The following is an 18,882-nucleotide window of genomic DNA, read 5'->3' as shown; positions in this document are numbered from 1 at the left end:
CCGTCTCAACTGCTTAACAGACGACGCCATTGCCACCACCCTCCACCTGGCCCTAACCCACCTGGACAAAAAAGATATACGTTCGGATGCTGTTCATAGACTTCAGTTCAGCATTCAACACAATGATCCCTCAGAAACTGATTGGAAAGCTGAGCCTACTGGGTCTGAACACCTCCCTCTGCAACTGGATCCTAGACTTCCTGACTGGGAGACCTCAATCAGTCCAGATCGGAAGCAGCATCTCCAACACCATCACACTGAGCACAGAGGCCCCCCAGGGTTGCGTGCTCAGTCCACTGCTGTTCACTCTGCTGACCCACGACTGTGCTGCAACACACAGCTCGAATCATATCATCAAGTTCGCCGATGACACGACCGTGGTGGGTCTCATCAGCAAGAACGACGAGTCAGCTTACAGAGAGGAAGTGCAGCAGCTAACGGACTGGTGCAGAGCCAACAACCTGTCTCTGAATGTGAACAAAACAAAAGAGATGGTTGTTGACTTCAGGAGGGCACGGAGCGACCACTCCTCGACGGCTCCTCCGTAAAGATCGTTAAGAGCACCAAATTTGTTGATGTTCACCTGGCGGAGAATCTCACCTGGTCCCTCAACACCAGCTTCATAGCAAAGAAAGCCCAGCAGCGTCTCTACTTTCTGCGAAGCTGAGGAAAGTCCATCTCCCATCCCACATCCTCATCAGATTCTACAGGGGTTGTATTGAGAGCATCCTGAGCAGCTGCATCACTGACTGGTTCAGAAATTGCACCATCTCGGATCGCAAGACCCTCCAGCGGATAGTGAGGTTAGCTGAGAAGATCATCGGGGTCTCTCTTCCCGCCATCACGGACATTTACACTACACGCTGCATCCGCAAAGGAAACAGCATTATGAAGGACTCCACGCACCCCTTCATACAATCTCTTCTCCCTCCTGCCGTCTGGGAAAAGGCTCTGAAGCATTCGGGCTTTCACGGCCAGACTATGTAACAGTTTCTTCCCCCAAGCTATCAGACTCCTCAATACCCGAAGCCTGGACTGACACCTTGCACTATTGTCCTGTTTATTATTTATTGTAATGCCTGAAGTTTTTGTGCACTTTACGCAGTCCTGTGTAGGTCTGTAGTCCAGTATAGCTTTCACCATATTGTTGTAGTTGGTTCTTTTTTTACGTAGTTCAGTCTAGTTTTTGGCCTCACGATGTCAGCGGAGAAGGCCGCAGGCGGAGAAATAGTCCGAATGTCAGTGGAATAAGAATTAAACTGAGGTGAAGCAAGAAGCTCAGGATTAAACACGTGGACCGTAAGCAAATATTCGGCACTCCGAGCACCCAAACTCGCTTGTTGTTGTATTTTTTTTCTCTCTCTGGTGTGATGGAGACATCATTGTGGACACTGAAATTGCTGTAGCCTCGGTATGCAACTAGGCAGGTCTGCACCTAAATCTCTGCGTCAATTAATTACATGAAAATGAACAAAGAAAGCCAACACCTCACGCGAACTTACGCTAAAGCTTCCACTTCCACTCCTACTGCGTCCATTGTATTATCCACTACTGAACATTTGTATGTCGCTAATATCAACCCGCATCCCTGCCTTCAGTGAATTCTGGCCGTCCATTTCCTTGTCCGTCCCTGCATCAGCACTCTCCAGATCCTCTCACTCTTTGTGAATATTCCAGCCCTACTCATCCGTGGAACTGACTCAGTGGGTACCTCAATATTGACCCCTGTGTGCCCGTCGAGGACTATCTGAGAAGCTGATCAATTCCATACCATAACCGACGGCCCATTGGCTTATTACCGCACAGAGTAGCTGGACATGTGAAAGACTGTTCATGTGTGTCATTCATTTCAGACAGTTTAATGCATGTGCGCATCAAGGCAGCACGTCGGGGAAAAACACGGAATAGACAATGGTTGCCATGAAAGTGCAGTTCACATTGTCCAAACAAGTAAGTACGAATTTCTACCTCACTGTCAACAAAGCTATCAATTTTGTGCATCTGTAAAATAATTTTCATTGTCAAGTGTATTGAATCTTTCAAAAGTCGATAGTTTCTGGCCTGGTTCCGGAGGACTGGAAGATTGGAAATGACAGTCCGCTATTTAAGAAGGGGGCAAAAAAGCAAAAAGGAAATTATAGACCTGTTAGCTTGACATCAGTGGTTGGGAAGTTGTCGGAATCGGTTGTCGAGGATGAGGTTCCGGAGTACCTGGAGGCATATGACAAGATAGGCAGAACTCAGCATGGTTTCCTTAAAGGAAATTCCTGCCTGACAAACCTAGTGCATTTTTTTTTGAGGAAATTAAAAATAGGCGAGATAAGGGAGATGCAGTGGATGTTGTGTATTTGGATTTTCAAAAGGCCTTTGACAAGGTGCCGCACATGAGGCTGCTAAACAAGATTTCCCCGCTCATGGAATTGCGGGGAAGTTACATACGTGGATAGAGCGTTGGCTGATTGGCAGGAAACAGAGAGTGGGAATAAAAGGATCCCATTCTGGTTGGGTGCCGGTTACCTGTGGTGTTCCACAGGGGTCCATGTTGAGGCCGCTTCTTTCTACGTTGTGTATCAACGATTTGGATTATGGAATAGATGGCATTGTGGCTAAGTTTGCCCATGATACAAAGATAGGTGGATGGGCCGGTAGTGCTGAGTATCTGAGTAGTCAGGGCATCAAAACTTATGGTGAGAAGGCGGGGGAATGGGACTAAAGGGGAGATTGGATCAGCTCATGATGAAATGGTGGAAAAGACTTGATGGGCCGAATGGACGACTTCTGCTCCTTTGTCTGATGTTCTTATGATATTGCACTGAATGTCTCCCGTTTGTTGATTTTCTCTGCTCTGCTGTCGTTCTCTATCACCTATCCGTAATTCATGTGAATTCCATATCAATCGTCTCTTCATTTTCTGTTTGAAACGTATTGCATTCTGAATCATTTTCTCTCCAACAGAGTGGGCTATCACTCTCTGTTCTCCCAACTCACTTTTTTATTTTCTCTCATTCCGCTATGAATATCGTTTGATTTCGCAACAAGGTTTGCACTTCTGTTTTTTCATCGCTTAATCAATATGTAGACTCAACCGTAAAACATATTGTTTAACGCGTTCAGTGACGGAAGAGAAAGGAATGGAAAGAGTGGAGAGAAGGACACGGGACACTTCGATGAGGTAGAGAGAGGGACCAAGTAGGAAAAAACTTAATTGTGCTTATTTGTGCCCAGTCCATCTGTGGATATTGTCATTGCTTTCATAAGTGTCTGTGTGCTGTGTATGCCATTGTGTTTTATACCCATGGAACCTGGGAGTAACGATCCATCGGTGAATCCCGTACCTGTGTGCTCCTCCCGCTTGAAGGGAATGTTACCCCAAGAGGGCAGGGAATGTAGATGCGGAGGAGTCCCAGAAAGGGGTGGGAATCCGGGTGGAAGGTGCTTCTAACCCTGAACCCCCAGATGTAGCCACCAGTCCTGTGGTAGGTGGTGTGGTTGTGCAGGAAGCTAGTGCTAGGCCTGTTGGCACAACTAAAACAGACCTGGAGTCCTCCACCCAGGACTTAGCAGTAAGCGCCTCCCTGGAGGCAAGTGTATTAAACATTATGAGCGGAGAGGAGACCAAGCTCTCTCACTGTCAGCATCAGGCTGCCGGTGAATTCCTTGGACCAGAGCTGCTGGGGTCCCCTTCATACTTGTCTCCTGGGGAGGGTGATATAACCTGCATGCCGACCCCCAACAACTAATGGCCTGCAGGGAGTCACTGGGGATTTTCCCTCCATCGTCGCAACTGTGGATAAGACTGATGCGACGGTGGAGCTGGAAGGTATGAGGGAGGTACCCGCTGTGCAGTGTGGGTTACAGGGGCAGCCACCTTATACACCACATGAGGAGGAAGATGGGGAATCTGTCTGCAGTGAGGGATTGGAGGGAGACTCTTTTGATAGCGAGACAATGGACATACTCACCCCTCCTGAGAAATCCCCATTGATACCTGTGGAGGAGATCAGAGAGTTTATTCACTCCTCTGTGGGTGCAAAGCATCGGCCTAAACTAGCCTCGCTTCGCTGGCCTAGCATGTCGAGGCTGGTGAAGTCCCTGCGTGTCACCCTCAGACGGAAGGGGAAGGGGAAGGGGAATGTTGTGTCGGGGAATGACAGACGGCAGCTGAAATCCTTCCTGGATGACCTGGTGAGGGACATCAGGGTGAAAAGCAGCTTCTCTCCTTCGGGAGACGGTGGGTCACAGGGCGACGTTGGTACCAATCGGGCCCTGTCCAGTCTCTGGCTCGGAGTCCTAGACCAGGTACCGAGTACGAAGTTCCTTATCCTGGTCCCGCTTTCCTTGTCTGACTCCTGGCCCCGGCCCTGAATCCTAGTCTGTGTCAATGTCCAGCGTTGTTTCTGCCGTTGCTTTCCTGACAAACCGAGCCCTGTTCCTAGCACCTCAGTGGCTGTGTCTTGCATTTGGCTCCACTACCTGCACCCCCCTTATGACACCCGGAAGGTTCATTTACAGGTCGTTTCTATGGTAAATAAGGCAAGTGCAGTGTTAGTGTTTATTTCAAGGGGAATCGAATATAACTGCAAGGAGATAATGCTGAGCCTTTCTAAGACACTAGTCAGGCTGCATTTGGAGAATTGTCTACAGTTTTGGACTCCATATCGCAGAAAGGATGAGTTGTCACTGGAGAGAGTCCAGAGGAGTTTCACGAGGATGATTCCGGGAATGAAGGGGTTAACATAAGATGAGCGTTTGCCGGGTCTGGGCTTGTACTCGCCGGAATTCAGAGGAATGTATGGGGATCTCATTGAAAGATACCGAATGTTGACAGGACGAGATAGTATGAAGATGATTCCTCTGGCGTGGTTACCCAGAACATCCTGTCCGCCCCCTCTCACACCATCTTCACCCTTTCAATAAAATCCCCCCCCTGTCTTCTGTCGGGATTTCCACAGATGAGCCCCTCCTGTCCCCACCGGGACAAACATCCTGTCCGCCCCCTCTCTCACCATCTTCATCCTTTCAATAAAATCCCTCCCCGGGGAACCGGCATCAAACCGACGGGCCGAGCGGTCTCGTCCTACCTCTCAGCGATACATCAGACTCCGGCCGCAGGAGACGCTTCACAAACGCCCCCAATTTCCCTCGGAGGGAAATGGAAATAAATCAGAAAGCGGACATTTACTTTGAGGTTTTCTCCGCTCTGAGGAGGCGGTCGGCGCTTGAGCGGGAGACGAACTCAGCGGGGTAACGCCCACTCGGCTTGTCCGCCTCCGCGACTGGTTGTAACCTGCGATTGACATCGCTTCGCACCAATGGGAATAGCGCAGCTCCTGAATCCTCTGTTGACAGCGGTGGGGGAGGGGCTGGTCACGTGATTATTAGCCCAGCCGTTTAACCGATAAAGCTCGAGCACAGCAGCGCGTGGGTGACGTAAGACACCGCGCACGGGAGTGCAGATCCCGGTGTGGGGAGCCCATGTGTGACGTCAGGCGCGTGGGGGGAGGAGCTGTGTGACGTCACCTGTGGGAGAGCGCTGGCATTTAAAAGCACCTTAATGGACTTTTCAGTGGGACAACAACATTAATCACGGGTTTCATCACTGAATCCAGTGTTGTGGGATGTAAAGTCCGCTGTTATGTGTCCGGCTGTGCCGTGTTGTTGGTGGAGTGGGCAGCGTGGTGTTTGTCTCGATTCGGGTCACAACACCAGAATTGCCAGCGGGGTCCACACACAGTGTATTAGTCAACAGAAAACCTCTCGTCCCTGCAGTCTTTGTCTCCTGGTAAACTCAACACCCTGACAGTGTGGACCATAGATACCCCTTCCTCTCAGAGTCAGGGAATCACTCATACAGCTGATCGCTGAGAGGAATTATATTTATTGGTCATTAAAGTTCACCCAGATTTGTTTGGACGGATTTGATGTGGAGTTCGGGGTGTCACAGTGAAAGGGCCGGACGGTCGAACTCTCTCCATTGTCCAAACATCCTTCCAGGTGAGGCGACACTTCACCTGTGAATCTTCCGGGGTCGCCTGTTGTGTCCGCTGCTCCCGATGCGGCCGCCTCTACACTGGTGCTTATCCCCACCCCCCTTTATCTTTCCTCTGATTGGTTCTCCACCTGGCGTCTCTAGCCCTTCCCCCTCCCCTATCTCTATTACTGGGCTTCGGCCCTCTCTTCCCCCCCATTCCTGATGAAGGGTCTCGTCCCGAAACGTTGGCTACTCTTTTCTCACGGATGCTGAGTTCTTCCAGCGTTGTGTACGTATTATTTGTGATTTACCTCTCCGGTGCCCCTTCCGCCTCCGGCCACTGGTGGCGCTGTGCAGACCTCTGTCCACCGGTGTTGCTTCGGAGTACCTCCTGCTAAACGCAGGCGCGGCGTTTTCCTATTCGGGCAGCGGTGAGTAAGGGGCTGATCCCGGGGTTGTGTAAATCGGGGCCGACTGCAGAGGGAAAGGCCTGGGATCGAGCTCTGCCGGACGGCTGGAAGCTCCGGGCTTTCCGGTCCCGCAGCCCCGGTTTTAGCTTTGCGCCCGAACCCTGTGGGATCGGTAAGTTGTGGTTCCCCGAGCCGGAAGGATGCTTGGAACGAAGGGGATCTGTCTGTGTGTGTGGATAGAGCTGATAGGTGGATGTATAGGTGTGGGGTGAGTGGTCGGATGAGGGATGTGGGAGCAGAGTGGTGATCGGACTTTCCGTAACCCGGGGAAGAGAGGGCCCGGGACAAAATAAGTTGTTAATTAGGGAGAATCTGAGCAATTGGATGAGCCAGTTGGCGTGTCCTTTCAGGAAACAGCAATTCTCTGTTCATATTAATTACTGTGCAATCTTGCTGTTAACACTGTGTTTGTTACAAAGCCGTAGAGTCTGCGAGCCGCTGTCACCATCATGGGCTGCGACTGCTGATTGGGAAGGGGGGGGGGAGGTCAGTGACCTTTGCATCAGAGGAGGACACGGGTTTGTACAGATGGTTCGGATCTAGTGGGACATCTGGAGTTTGCAAAGGGAGAAAGAGTTATAACCAGCGCAGCATGGTCAGAGGTGGAGGGGTACAGGAGCTGTCTGATAGATCGTTTTAATAGTGTTTTTATAATCTCACAGGTGGTGACTGAGGAAGAGGTTTGTTGATGGAGGATACCCGGAGGTGAGCAGGTCAGACACGGTATCAGGAGAGTGACAGTGATGTGATTTCCTGTGTCACGGGTACAGACAGTCGTCTCAAGTGAGGAGTTTGTGTGGAGATGCAGCTTCCCTGGAGGTGGAGGAAAGAGGACACACCAACAGGTGGAACCAGCTGTGGGAAGACATGGTTTGTCAGGTCTGACGACGAGCTGAATGTACCATAACCTTCAGACTGAATGAGAAAACCATTCTGAGGGTATTTGAAATGTCAGAAGCAGGGGAGATGTGATCCCATGTCTCCATCAGACCCTCAGTGAGATGGTTCCAGTTATAACGTGCAGGGGTGAAAGCACAGTGTTTGGGGTCTGATTTAATCACTGATTCTGACACAGTGAGAGGGTTAGTTTTGCTGTAAGGCAGCAACATTAATGGAAGAAGACACAGGAACTTCATCAATTGCCAGTTGTTTAGCAAAAGTGAACAATTTGTATGTTACCTTGAGAGAAACTGATATTCACAGTGGTGACAAAGGGGTGCAGTCTAGTTTATTTCAGGTTGGAGAGGGGTGTGGAGTTTTGAAATCAATGCCTTCCAGTGCCACCATCGTTAATTTAGCATGTCCGGAGTGGTGGATCACACAGCACGGAAACAGGCCTTTGGCCGGCCATACCTGTTCTGACCATCCACTCACTGTCTACACTGGTCCCATTTATCAGCACTTGGTTCACAGCCGACTGTATCTCGGCAGTTTCAATGCTCATCCACTTCGTAAATGTTGTGAAGGGACCTGCCTCCACTGCCACCTCGGGCAGTGTGTTCCAGATTTCAGCTACCCTCTAAGTGAGAAATCTCCTCCTCAGATCCCTCTAAACCTCTTCATTCTCTGTTTAAATCCATGCCGTCTGATCGGTGACACCTCTGTCCCAGGATCGGGGCCGATATGGGCATCAGTGAGGCCTTTGATAAGGTTCACATGGTAAGTTGCTGTGGAAAGTCAGATCACACGGGATCCAGGGAGAGCTGGCTCACTGGATGCACAGTTGTCTTGATGGTAGGAAGCAGAGAGTGATGGTGGGAGGCTGTTTAATGGACTCAAGGCCCGGGCCTAGTGAGGTTCCCCAGGGTTACACCACATTGCTCTCATTATTCATTGATATTTAATTATATTTCCATTTGCACAGTTTATTGAATTCTATGCTCCACTTGATCTTTCATTGATCCTGTTATTATTCTAAAGATTTTCTAAGTGTTCCTGTAGGAAAAACAATCTCAGGGTTGTATGTAGTGACATATACGTACTCTGATAATAACAATTACTTTGGAAGTCAACCATTATTGTCATCTGGGTCAATAATTTGGTTAAGAATGTACAGGATATGGAGAGTAGGTTTGCAGCAAGTTCAATTACATTTTTCTGAAAGATATTAAGTATAAACTCTTCACTTTGTTTCCCTCTCCGCACTCGACCATCCCCTCCCCTTACTGTCTTCCCTCCCTGCCCCATCCTCCCTCTCACCCTGACATTGGACATACGTTCAGGGTGAAAGTCAATTATTTTAGGGGAATCTGAAGGGGAATTCTTCACTCGGAGGTTGGTGAGAGTGTGGAATGAGCTGCCAGTGGAAGTGCAGGATGTGGGTTTGATTTAGACACTAAAGAGGAATTTGGGTGAGGACGTGGATGGGAGGTGTATGGAGGCTCTGTTGCAGGTAGTTGGAACCAGGCAGTAACAACAAAAACAGGTCAGCGTGGATTAGAAGGGCCTGTTTCGGTACTGCTGCTCTCTGTGACTCGAATAATATTCTCATTTGTAATTTCCACAGTCAGTACTTTGCTACTTATGAGTGAACCCAGAAATTTACTCAAACAAGAACTGAAAGACTGTTGGTTGGCTACAAATAGTGTTCACAAGCTGTGATACTTGCCAAAGGGGGTGCTACTCAGTAATGACCATGCAGGGCACCCAAACTTTTGCTTCGGGCCCTTTCCCTTTTTTGTTATTTTGAAATTTTAAAAGATGGAAATAAAAATGTAATCTTGCTTAAAATATATTTTTTTAAAGTGTCATCTTTAACTTTATGCCTTTTGTAATCAGGTCATCGCTTACTCGCTTAGCTATTCACAGTAACAGAAATTTTGAACAGGGGTGCCCAAACTTTCCTGTGCCTTCCAAAAATTCCAGACATTGCTGCTCTGTTTTCGTCCCGGCCCATGTTTTTTTAGATCAATTTTGACCAATTTTTCTCTCGTGCCTCTCTAATTCTCTTTATTCCACCTGACTTTAGCTTCTCCTTCTCTAATGTCAGGGTGAATTTGATCACATTAAGATCACTTACCCCTAAAGGTTCTTTGGGCTTAAGTGACCTAATTAATTCTGGTTTATTACAACACCCAATCCAGAATAGCTGACCCCCAAGTGGGCTCAATCACGAGCTGCTCTAAAAAAGCATCTTGTGGGCATTCCAGGAATTCCTCCTCTTGAGACCAACACCATCCTAATTTTCCTAATCACCTGCATGGCAATCCCCCATGACTACTGTAACATTGCCCTCTTGGCACGCATTTTCTATCTCCCATTGTAATTTGAGGACCACATACTTACTACTGTTTGGGGGTCTCTGTACAATTCTCATCAGGGATTCTTTTTTACATTTGCTGTTCCTTAATTCTACCCACAGATTTTACACCTTCCAACCCTATGCCACTTCTTTCTAATGATTTTATTTAATATTTTACCAACAGAGCCACACAACCCCACTACCAGCTTGTTCTCTCAAGAAACATATAGGTATCTGGGAAACAAGAGGACCTGCAGATGCTAGAAATCTAGAAAACTACACACAAAGTGCTGAAGGAGCTCAGCATGTCAGGCAGCATCTATGGATGGGAATCAACATTTCGGGCCAAGACCCTTCACCAGAACTCTTGATACCCACGTATCTGGAATATCAACAGGCAAAGAAAATAGTAAGTAGTGCGGAATAGGGAAAACCTTTGACAAAATTTCGTCCAAGGCTTTAAAAAAAAACTACCAAATAGAGCTCAATAATTAACAAATACAACACAGGCAATAAACACTTTCATCAATACTGACATCAACTTTTTTTAAAATAAAAATATCTTGGTCCCATTTCAATCAGTAAAATTTAAAAAGATAAACAAGAACTTAAGAAAGCTTTAGAAAAGACTATTTACACTCAAACCCACTTAGATTAACACTACCTTGGACAGAAGGAGGAAGAGAAATAACACACATAAAATAAAAAAAAAATCACAGAACAGTCAGATAAAACTTCTAGGTATATATCTTTCCATCAAAAATGAACTGGATTCAGCACTCCATGTATGTATATACAATTGTGATAAGAAATACAGACCGGAAATCTTAAATGAGAGGCCAATTCAGAAAAATTAATCATCACTCTGGAAGGAAATATTAATCAGTTGAACGAGTATGATCCTCCATGGGAGACATCCCAATGATCTGAGCAGATGAAATGGTGACAAAATTATACATTAATCAATACATTATTTCAGATAGGACAATCCATAATAACCATCTGGATACAATATTACAAGATAAACAAGCAGGAACAACTCCCTTAATAGATAAAGCATTTCCCAAGACACACATGTTCCTCGACCAGTGGAGCACTTCACCACAGGTATTGTTCGTGTCATCAGTCAGACAAACAAAAGATTTTCTCTGTCAATCAGCTTCAAAATGTTTCTACTCTGACATTGCCACGCCCCACTTCTGATTTCCATCTCCTCGACTTCTTCACTCTGCAGAAAACTCAAAGGAAACCTCTTCACCACAGAGTGGTGTCTGTTTGGAATCCGTCACCACTGGATGATGGATCCAGTGGTGGATCTCACCACCCAGGGAGAGCAAGAGATGAACAACAGGAGAGGATTTAAAAGGACTGTCGTGGAACAGAATCACTGGCAGGGTCCAGCTGGCTTGAGTTGACTCTACTGTACACTAGGTGTGTTATAAATTCAGTAAGTACCAGAGACAGAGTTTAAAATAGAACTGATTTATTTGTCTCAGATGCAGAATATTAAACTCCAGTCCCATTAAAGGTGAATGTGCAGCAGAAGAAAATCCTCCCATGCCCAGTGACCAGGGTGCAGGACTGGGTGTGGTGAGTAGCAGCAATAATTGCAGAGTTCAGCACCGACAGTCACTTTCAAAATTGCATTCAGCAACAGTGATGGACAAATATCCAGCATGCAGCTCATTGAAACTTTCTCCCCAGTGTGAACCGGCAGTGTGTCACAAGTCTTACATGCTGTAAGGTTTCACTGCTGATGTAACAACCTCTCAGTAATGTTTCCCAGCTGAGGTAATGGTTTTTCAGTAGCAGCAATGTTCAGGCTATGACTAGAGATAACAGGGTTTTGGAGTGTGGGGCTGTCCAATGACAGAAATGTCCTTTCTTGTGAGTCTGGAAGAGTGATTTTCATGGTCTTTTGCCAGGGAGAGATGAGAAAATGCAAATGGAGAGAGTGGGCCCTTTTTCTTTTTTTTATTTGTTTTCTTTACTAACCCTCTGGTCAAAGTAAGAATTACAAAGCTCAATTGTTTAATCACATATTGTTTACTGTTATTTCAGGGTACTGATTTGTAGCAGGGGACACATCACACAGCATCCATCCAAACGAGATTTCTTAAGTTTAGCCAGGCTGGGGTCTATCACCCCTTATATTAAGCTGCTAGCTGAAGTGAGAGTTACGCAAGGATATTTCACTGAGTGAATCGCTTCCCACATTCACAGCAGGTGAACGGAATCTCCCCAGTGTCAACAGTGATACACATTTGGTGGATTTGGCTGAGAGAATTTTTCCCAAAGTCTGAGCATGAAATCGGCCTCTCCCCAGTGTGAACTCTCTGATGTACTTTCAGTTGGGATGACGAAGTGAATCCCTTCCCACAGTCTGAGCAGGTGAATGGCCTCTCCCCAGTGTGAACTCTCTGATGTACCTTCAGATGAGATGACATAGTGAATCCCTTCCCACAGTCTGTGCAGGAGAACGGCCTCTCCCCAGTGTGAAATCGCTGATGTATCTTCAGTTGAGATGACGAAATGAAACCCTTCCCACAGACTGAGCAGGTGAACGGCCCTTTCCCTGTATGGGCTGACTGGTGTGACAGCAGGTGAGATAACCGATTGAATCCCTTCCCACAGTCTGAGCAGGTGAACCGCCACTTCCCAGTGTGAACTGACTGGTGTCTCTGCAGGAAAGATGATTCAGTGAATCCCTTTCCACAGACTGAGCAAGTGAATGGCCACTCCCCAGTATGAACTAACTGGTGTCTCAGTAGGTGAGGTGACAAAGTGAATCCCTTCCCACAGACTGTGCAGGTGAACGGCCTCTCCCCAGTATGAACTCGCTGATGTACCTTCAGTTGAGATGAGCAAGTGAATCCCTTCCCACAGTCTGAGCAAGTGAACGGCCGCTCCCCAGCGTGAACTCGCTGATGTAACTTCAGTAGACATGACTGAGTGAATCCCTTCCCACAGTCCGAGCAGGTGAATGGCCTCTCTCCAGTGTGAACTCGCTGATGTACCTTCAGTTTATATGACCGAGTGAACCCCCTCCCACAGTCCGAGCAGGTGAACAGCCGCTCCCCACTATGAACTCGCTGGTGAGCCATTAGGGTGGATGATTGAGTAAATCCTTTCCCACACTCTGAGCAGGTGAACGGCCTTTCCCCAGTGTGAACTGACTGGTGTACCAGTAGGTAGGTTGACTGAGTGAATCCCTTCCCACAGTCTGAGCAGGTGAATGGCCTCTCTCCAGTGTGAACTCTCTGATGTATCTTCAGCTTAGATGACGAAATGAATCCCTTCCCACAGTCTGAGCAGATGAATGGCCTCTCCCCAGTGTGAACTCTCTGATGTACCTTCAGATGAGATGACATAGTGAATCCCTTCCCACAGTCTGTGCAGGAGAACGGCCTCTCCCCAGTGTGAAATCGCTGATGTATCTTCAGTTGAGATGACGAAATGAAACCCTTCCCACAGACTGAGCAGGTGAACGGCCCTTTCCCTGTATGGGCTGACTGGTGTGACAGCAGGTGAGATAACCGATTGAATCCCTTCCCACAGTCTGAGCAGGTGAACCGCCACTTCCCAGTGTGAACTGACTGGTGTCTCTGCAGGAAAGATGATTCAGTGAATCCCTTTCCACAGACTGAGCAAGTGAATGGCCACTCCCCAGTATGAACTAACTGGTGTCTCAGTAGGTGAGGTGACAAAGTGAATCCCTTCCCACAGACTGTGCAGGTGAACGGCCTCTCCCCAGTATGAACTCGCTGATGTACCTTCAGTTGAGATGAGCAAGTGAATCCCTTCCCACAGTCTGAGCAAGTGAACGGCCGCTCCCCAGCGTGAACTCGCTGATGTAACTTCAGTAGACATGACTGAGTGAATCCCTTCCCACAGTCCGAGCAGGTGAATGGCCTCTCTCCAGTGTGAACTCGCTGATGTACCTTCAGTTTATATGACCGAGTGAACCCCCTCCCACAGTCCGAGCAGGTGAACAGCCGCTCCCCACTATGAACTCGCTGGTGAGCCATTAGGGTGGATGATTGAGTAAATCCTTTCCCACACTCTGAGCAGGTGAACGGCCTTTCCCCAGTGTGAACTGACTGGTGTACCAGTAGGTAGGTTGACTGAGTGAATCCCTTCCCACAGTCTGAGCAGGTGAATGGCCTCTCTCCAGTGTGAACTCTCTGATGTATCTTCAGCTTAGATGACGAAATGAATCCCTTCCCACAGTCTGAGCAGATGAACGGCCTCTCCCCAGTGTGAATTCGCTGGTGAGCCATTAGGTCAGATGACCGAGTGAATCCCTTCCCACAGTCTGAGCAGGTGAACGGCTCTCCCCAGTGTGAACTCACTGGTGAGCCATTAGGTCAGATGACCGAGTGAATCCTTTCCCACAAATTCAGCAGATGACCAGCCTCTGCCCAGTGTGAACTTGCTGAAGTACCTTCAGTTGAAATGACCGAGTGAATCCATTCCCACTGTCTGAGCAGGTGAACTCCCATGTAAAATGACGGGCATGCCAGTGAGTTAGATGATAGAGTGAATCCCTCCCCACCGTCTCAGCAGGAAGGATGATCGTGTGAATCCCTTGCTGCACTTCTTAAATATCTGGACAAAGACAGCAAAACTGGCGTGTTGTGTTTGAGATTCCCGTAGACAAATTCCTTGTCATTTTTAACCTGTAAAAAAGATTTACAAAATCCATCAATGGGTGTAGGACAACATTTCAGATGAGATCACTTGAGTTGTCAAGGTGTGATCTGACATCACACTGTTACAGTGAAGTTCATCCCAAGTTGGAGAGAGAAATCATCTTCTAACTGGGCACAATGCTGGTATCTGGAATGACCATCAAACTCTCTGATGCTCCTCCTGTCTCTATAAGAATGGGACATTTCTGCCATCTCCAATCTGTGACTTGGCTCAGTTTGACTCTCTCCATTGGTATTATTCCCTGTTACCACTGAGCTGCATGGGCTGCTGGCCCCACAGTAACTGAACACTCTGACGCAAATAACCTTTGTTAACATGCAGATGGGAATCTCACACAAATGTCTGGAAGCGCATTTCACGCACCCACCACTACCTGTGTAGAAAACGTACCCCAAAATCCCCTCGGTATCTATTTCCAAGCAGCTTAAAACTATGCCCCCTCATGTTAGCCATTTCATCCCTGGGAAATTTCAACCATAGAAACATAGAGCATTACAGTACAGAAACAGGCCTTTTGACTCTTCTTGGTTGTGCCGAACCATTTTTCTGCCTAGTCCCAATGACCTGCACCTGGGCCATATCCCTCCAAACCCATCTCATCCACATACCTGTCCAAGTTTTTCTTAAATGTCAAAAGTGAGCCCACATTCACCACTTCATCTGGCAGCTCATTCCACACCTCCACCACTCTCTGAGTGAAGAAGACACCCCAATGTTCCCTTTAAACTTTTACCCCTTCACCCTTAACCCATGACCTCTGGGTTTATTCTCCCCTGGCCTCAGTGGAAAAAGCCTGCTTGCATTCACTCTATTTATACCCATCATATTCTTATACACCTCTATCAAATCACCCCTCATTCTCCTACGTTCCAGGGAATAAAGTCCTAACCTATTCAACCATTCTCTGTAACTCAGTTTCTCAAGTCCCAGCAACATCCTTGTAAACCGTCTCTGCACTCTTTCAACCTTATTAATATCCTTCCTTTAATTAGGTGACCAAAACTGCACCCAATTCTCCAAATTCAGTCTCACCAATGTCTGATACAACCTCACCATTACATTCCAACTCTTATACTCAAAACTTTGATTTATAAACACCAATGTAACAAACCTTTGGCTATCCACACGATCAACATCCCTCATCATTCTATAAAATTAAAAAAGTCTCTAAACATAAACAAGGAAATTACACATTGCTTTGAGGATTTGTTGGAAGTATACAAAATGATGAGGGAGAAGATTGGGTAAATAAATGCACGCAGCTTTTTCCACTGAGATTGGGTGGGATGACAACCAGAGGTCATGGGTAAGCGGGGAAGGTGAAAATTTAATGGGAACATGTGGAAAAGCTCTTCACTGAAATGTTCGTGACAGTGTGGAATGAGATGTCAGCAAAGTGTTGGATATGAGTTTGGTTTCACCATTTAAAAGAAGTTTGGATGGGAGCCTGGATGGTAGGGGTATGCCGGCGATGGTCCCAGTGCAGTTAGTTGCATTAGACAGCTTAAATGGAAGCATTGGAAAGTCAGGAGGACACAACCATGGCTGAAATGAGAAGCCAAAGCCAACATAAAAGCCAAAGTGAGGGCAAACAAAAGAGCAAAAACTATTGGGAAGCTTTTAGAATCCAACTGAAGACCACTAAACAAAAAGTCAGATAAGCTCAGGGTGTGGCATTAATTACTGTACTCATTAATGAGTCTTGGTTGCACCCAGCAGTCTGAGGCATTTAGAGGAACAAAATATCTGGGGTCTCAATATCTCTTGAAAACCAAGGTTCCCCGCACCAGTTACCTTACAACTTTTATTTTGACAGGCACATACAAACTCTACACCCTCACTTCTGAAGAACTCCCACTTACAAGTACTCCTTTACTAGAAAAACAGCCAGTCCCAATCCACACTTGTTAGATCTTTCTGATACCATCAGAATTGACCTTTCTCCAATTTAGAATCTCAACCCATCGTCCAGCCCTCTCTTTTTGCATGTTTACTTGGAATCCTATGTCATTACGATCGCTAGATACAAAGTGTTCCCATACACTAATTTCAGTCACTAACACTGGATCATTTCCTAACAGTTTATTGCACACTTCTACGTTAGGAATTCTACATCCAGATTAAGAGCACATTTGACAAGCTCTTCCCCATTTAGTCCTTTTACAGTATGGGAGTTCCACTCAATATATAAAAAGTTAAAATTGCTTACTATATCAACCTTTGTTTCTTAGCACAGTCTGTGATCTCTACAAAGTTTGTTCCTCTAAATCTCTGAGTGTTGGGTGCAACCAAGTCCCAATAATGGCTACAATATCATAATTCCCTGTCCTGAGCTCATCGGGCTGTCCTACGATGCTTCTTGCATTGTGATATACACAGCTCAGCACATTCATCGCACCAGGCTCAACCATTTGATTGCTGACTCTGTCTGAGGTCTGAACAGCATCTGTCTGGGTGTCTAGAAAGCAACCTCTCCCTCAATGTCACAAAAACAAGGGAACTGGTTGTGGATTACAGAAAGAATGGAGACGGGCTAACCCCTATTGGCATCAATGGATCTGGGGTTGAGAGAGTGAACAGCTTTAAGTTCCTCGACATAAACATCACTGAGGATCTCATGTGGTCTGTACATACCGACTGTGTGGTATGTGGCCGTATCCACATATGGTATGTATATGGTATTTATCCACCCCCCCCCAACGGTTTATAAAGTGGTCTACCTGTTGTTGTAGGAGATGGCCCCAAGGCTATTCTGCGATGGTTGTTTAACCTCATTCCCCTTTCTGACTCTCACCCAGTTTGATGTGTCCTGTACCTTGGGTGTAACTCCCCTCTCTTGATGTCATAACTATCACCCCCTCTGACTCCCAGATGATCCAGAATTCATACATTTCCAGCTCCAGCTCCTTAAAGTGCAGGGCTACAAGCTGCAGCTGGATGATATCTTGTATGTGAGGGCATCAGGTACACTGGAGGTCTCCCCACCTTTCCACCAATGTCCCATATAATTTGCGATGACAGGTGTGTCAAAACACCTTGTGCTGTGCAATTTTCACCCACTGACAACAAGACGTGCACACTGAATTTTAAATAGGGTGGTATTTCTTTTAACAGCTAGCTAGTATTGTATGTAGTTTTGCTACAATAAGTGTATGGGACTTTGGAAAAGATGTTGAATTTCCCCATGGGGATGAATAAAGTATCTATCTATCTATCTAAATCACTGTCGATAAGAGCTTTGATCTCATCTGGATTTGATCGAGTTCATCTGCACTCTCACACAAAATATGTCGCAAGCCTGTTGCAGGTTATGAAGGATTTTCTCACTAGAGCTTTTGCACACCCTCCGTATGTGATTTGCTTGCTAAATGATACTTTACAAAGACAGATTTCCAAATATCACTCCACTTCTTCCCACTTGTAAATTTTCCAACTGTAATCGCCACAATACTGTAACACCAGTTTCTGTATTGTACATAAATATTTCCCCTGAACCCTCCCCCAAGTGACAGATGGTGTTGAACTCAGTGTGGCAATGCCATTGAACATAAACGGAAGGGCAGTAGTCTTTCTGTCTCATTGGAGTCTGGCACATTTGTGATGTGAAAGCTATTAGTTACCCAGGACAAAGGTGTTTGATATCATTATGTGCCCAGAGAGAATGGGACAAAACATGTTCTCACCGGTAGAAAAGTGCAGACCGAGAGGCGGTAGCTCAAGCAACACACACAAAATGCTGGAGGAATTCAGCAGGCCAGGCAGCATCTATGGAAAAGAGTACTAATGCTGAGTTCCAGCATCTGCACATTTTCTCTTGTCTACGATTGGAGAAAGAACAAAGGTGATTTTCTCAACTGGTGATGTAAAAGATGTTTTTTTCCCTTTCTCCGAGTTCCTAATCCTTGCATTTAGATAGCTGGAGATCCATCGGTTCCCATTCCCTCATCAGCCGGAAGCTCCCCGGGGCCCGCGTACGGATCGTGGGACTGAGAGAGAGGGAACCGAGCAGGACTGTCCCAGGATTGCGGACTATGAGGTCCAGAGTTCACAGAAAATGTCCCTCAGTCGGTGTTTAAGATAGTAGCCCGGAAAATCATTCTTACCTTTACCGATCATCCGGAGGTCCTTTGTGTACGGTTGTGACCCTCCACAGGAAAAGGAGGAGGAGTCCATGGAGGAGGGGAGAGCCGAGGGGGAGGAAGGCTGGAGCGTTGTGGGCAAACGAAAGAATGCCCAAAAAGCTCCGGCCAAACGACAGAGGGCGGAACGGAAGGAGCTCGTGAAGAGAAAGGCAGGGGACCACGCAGCCTCCGGTAACCTGTCCACGTCAGACGAGGAAGGAGTTGGGGGAGGCCAGCAGCAGCCCCAGAAGACAAAGCAGCGGGCAAAGCCAACGGAGAGGAGGAGAGAGAGGGTGGGGAAAGTCTGCTGGCCACCCCCGAAGAACAAGCACAGGAGGCGGAGACCACCAGAGACCCCCAGCTCCG

General features: G+C 47.0%; 1 protein-coding gene across 1 annotated transcript; it reads right to left on the bottom strand.

The window, feature by feature from the left end:
• Positions 1-1,136: 1,136 nt before the first annotated feature.
• LOC140723153 (uncharacterized) lies at positions 1,137-18,142 on the bottom strand. The gene is made up of 4 exons (XM_073037778.1): positions 18,079-18,142; positions 13,491-14,361; positions 6,283-6,542; positions 1,137-1,259 (listed from the first exon to the last, which is right to left on the bottom strand). The coding sequence occupies exons 2-4, from the start codon at positions 13,960-13,962 to the stop codon at positions 1,137-1,139; spliced, it is 855 nt and encodes a 284-aa protein (XP_072893879.1). The 5' UTR covers positions 13,963-14,361; positions 18,079-18,142.
• Positions 18,143-18,882: the final 740 nt, after the last annotated feature.

This window comes from Hemitrygon akajei, unplaced genomic scaffold, assembly GCF_048418815.1.
Source record: "Hemitrygon akajei unplaced genomic scaffold, sHemAka1.3 Scf000102, whole genome shotgun sequence".
Classification (NCBI taxonomy): Eukaryota; Metazoa; Chordata; class Chondrichthyes; order Myliobatiformes; family Dasyatidae; genus Hemitrygon; species Hemitrygon akajei.
This window is presented reverse-complemented; position numbering and strand designations above follow the sequence as displayed.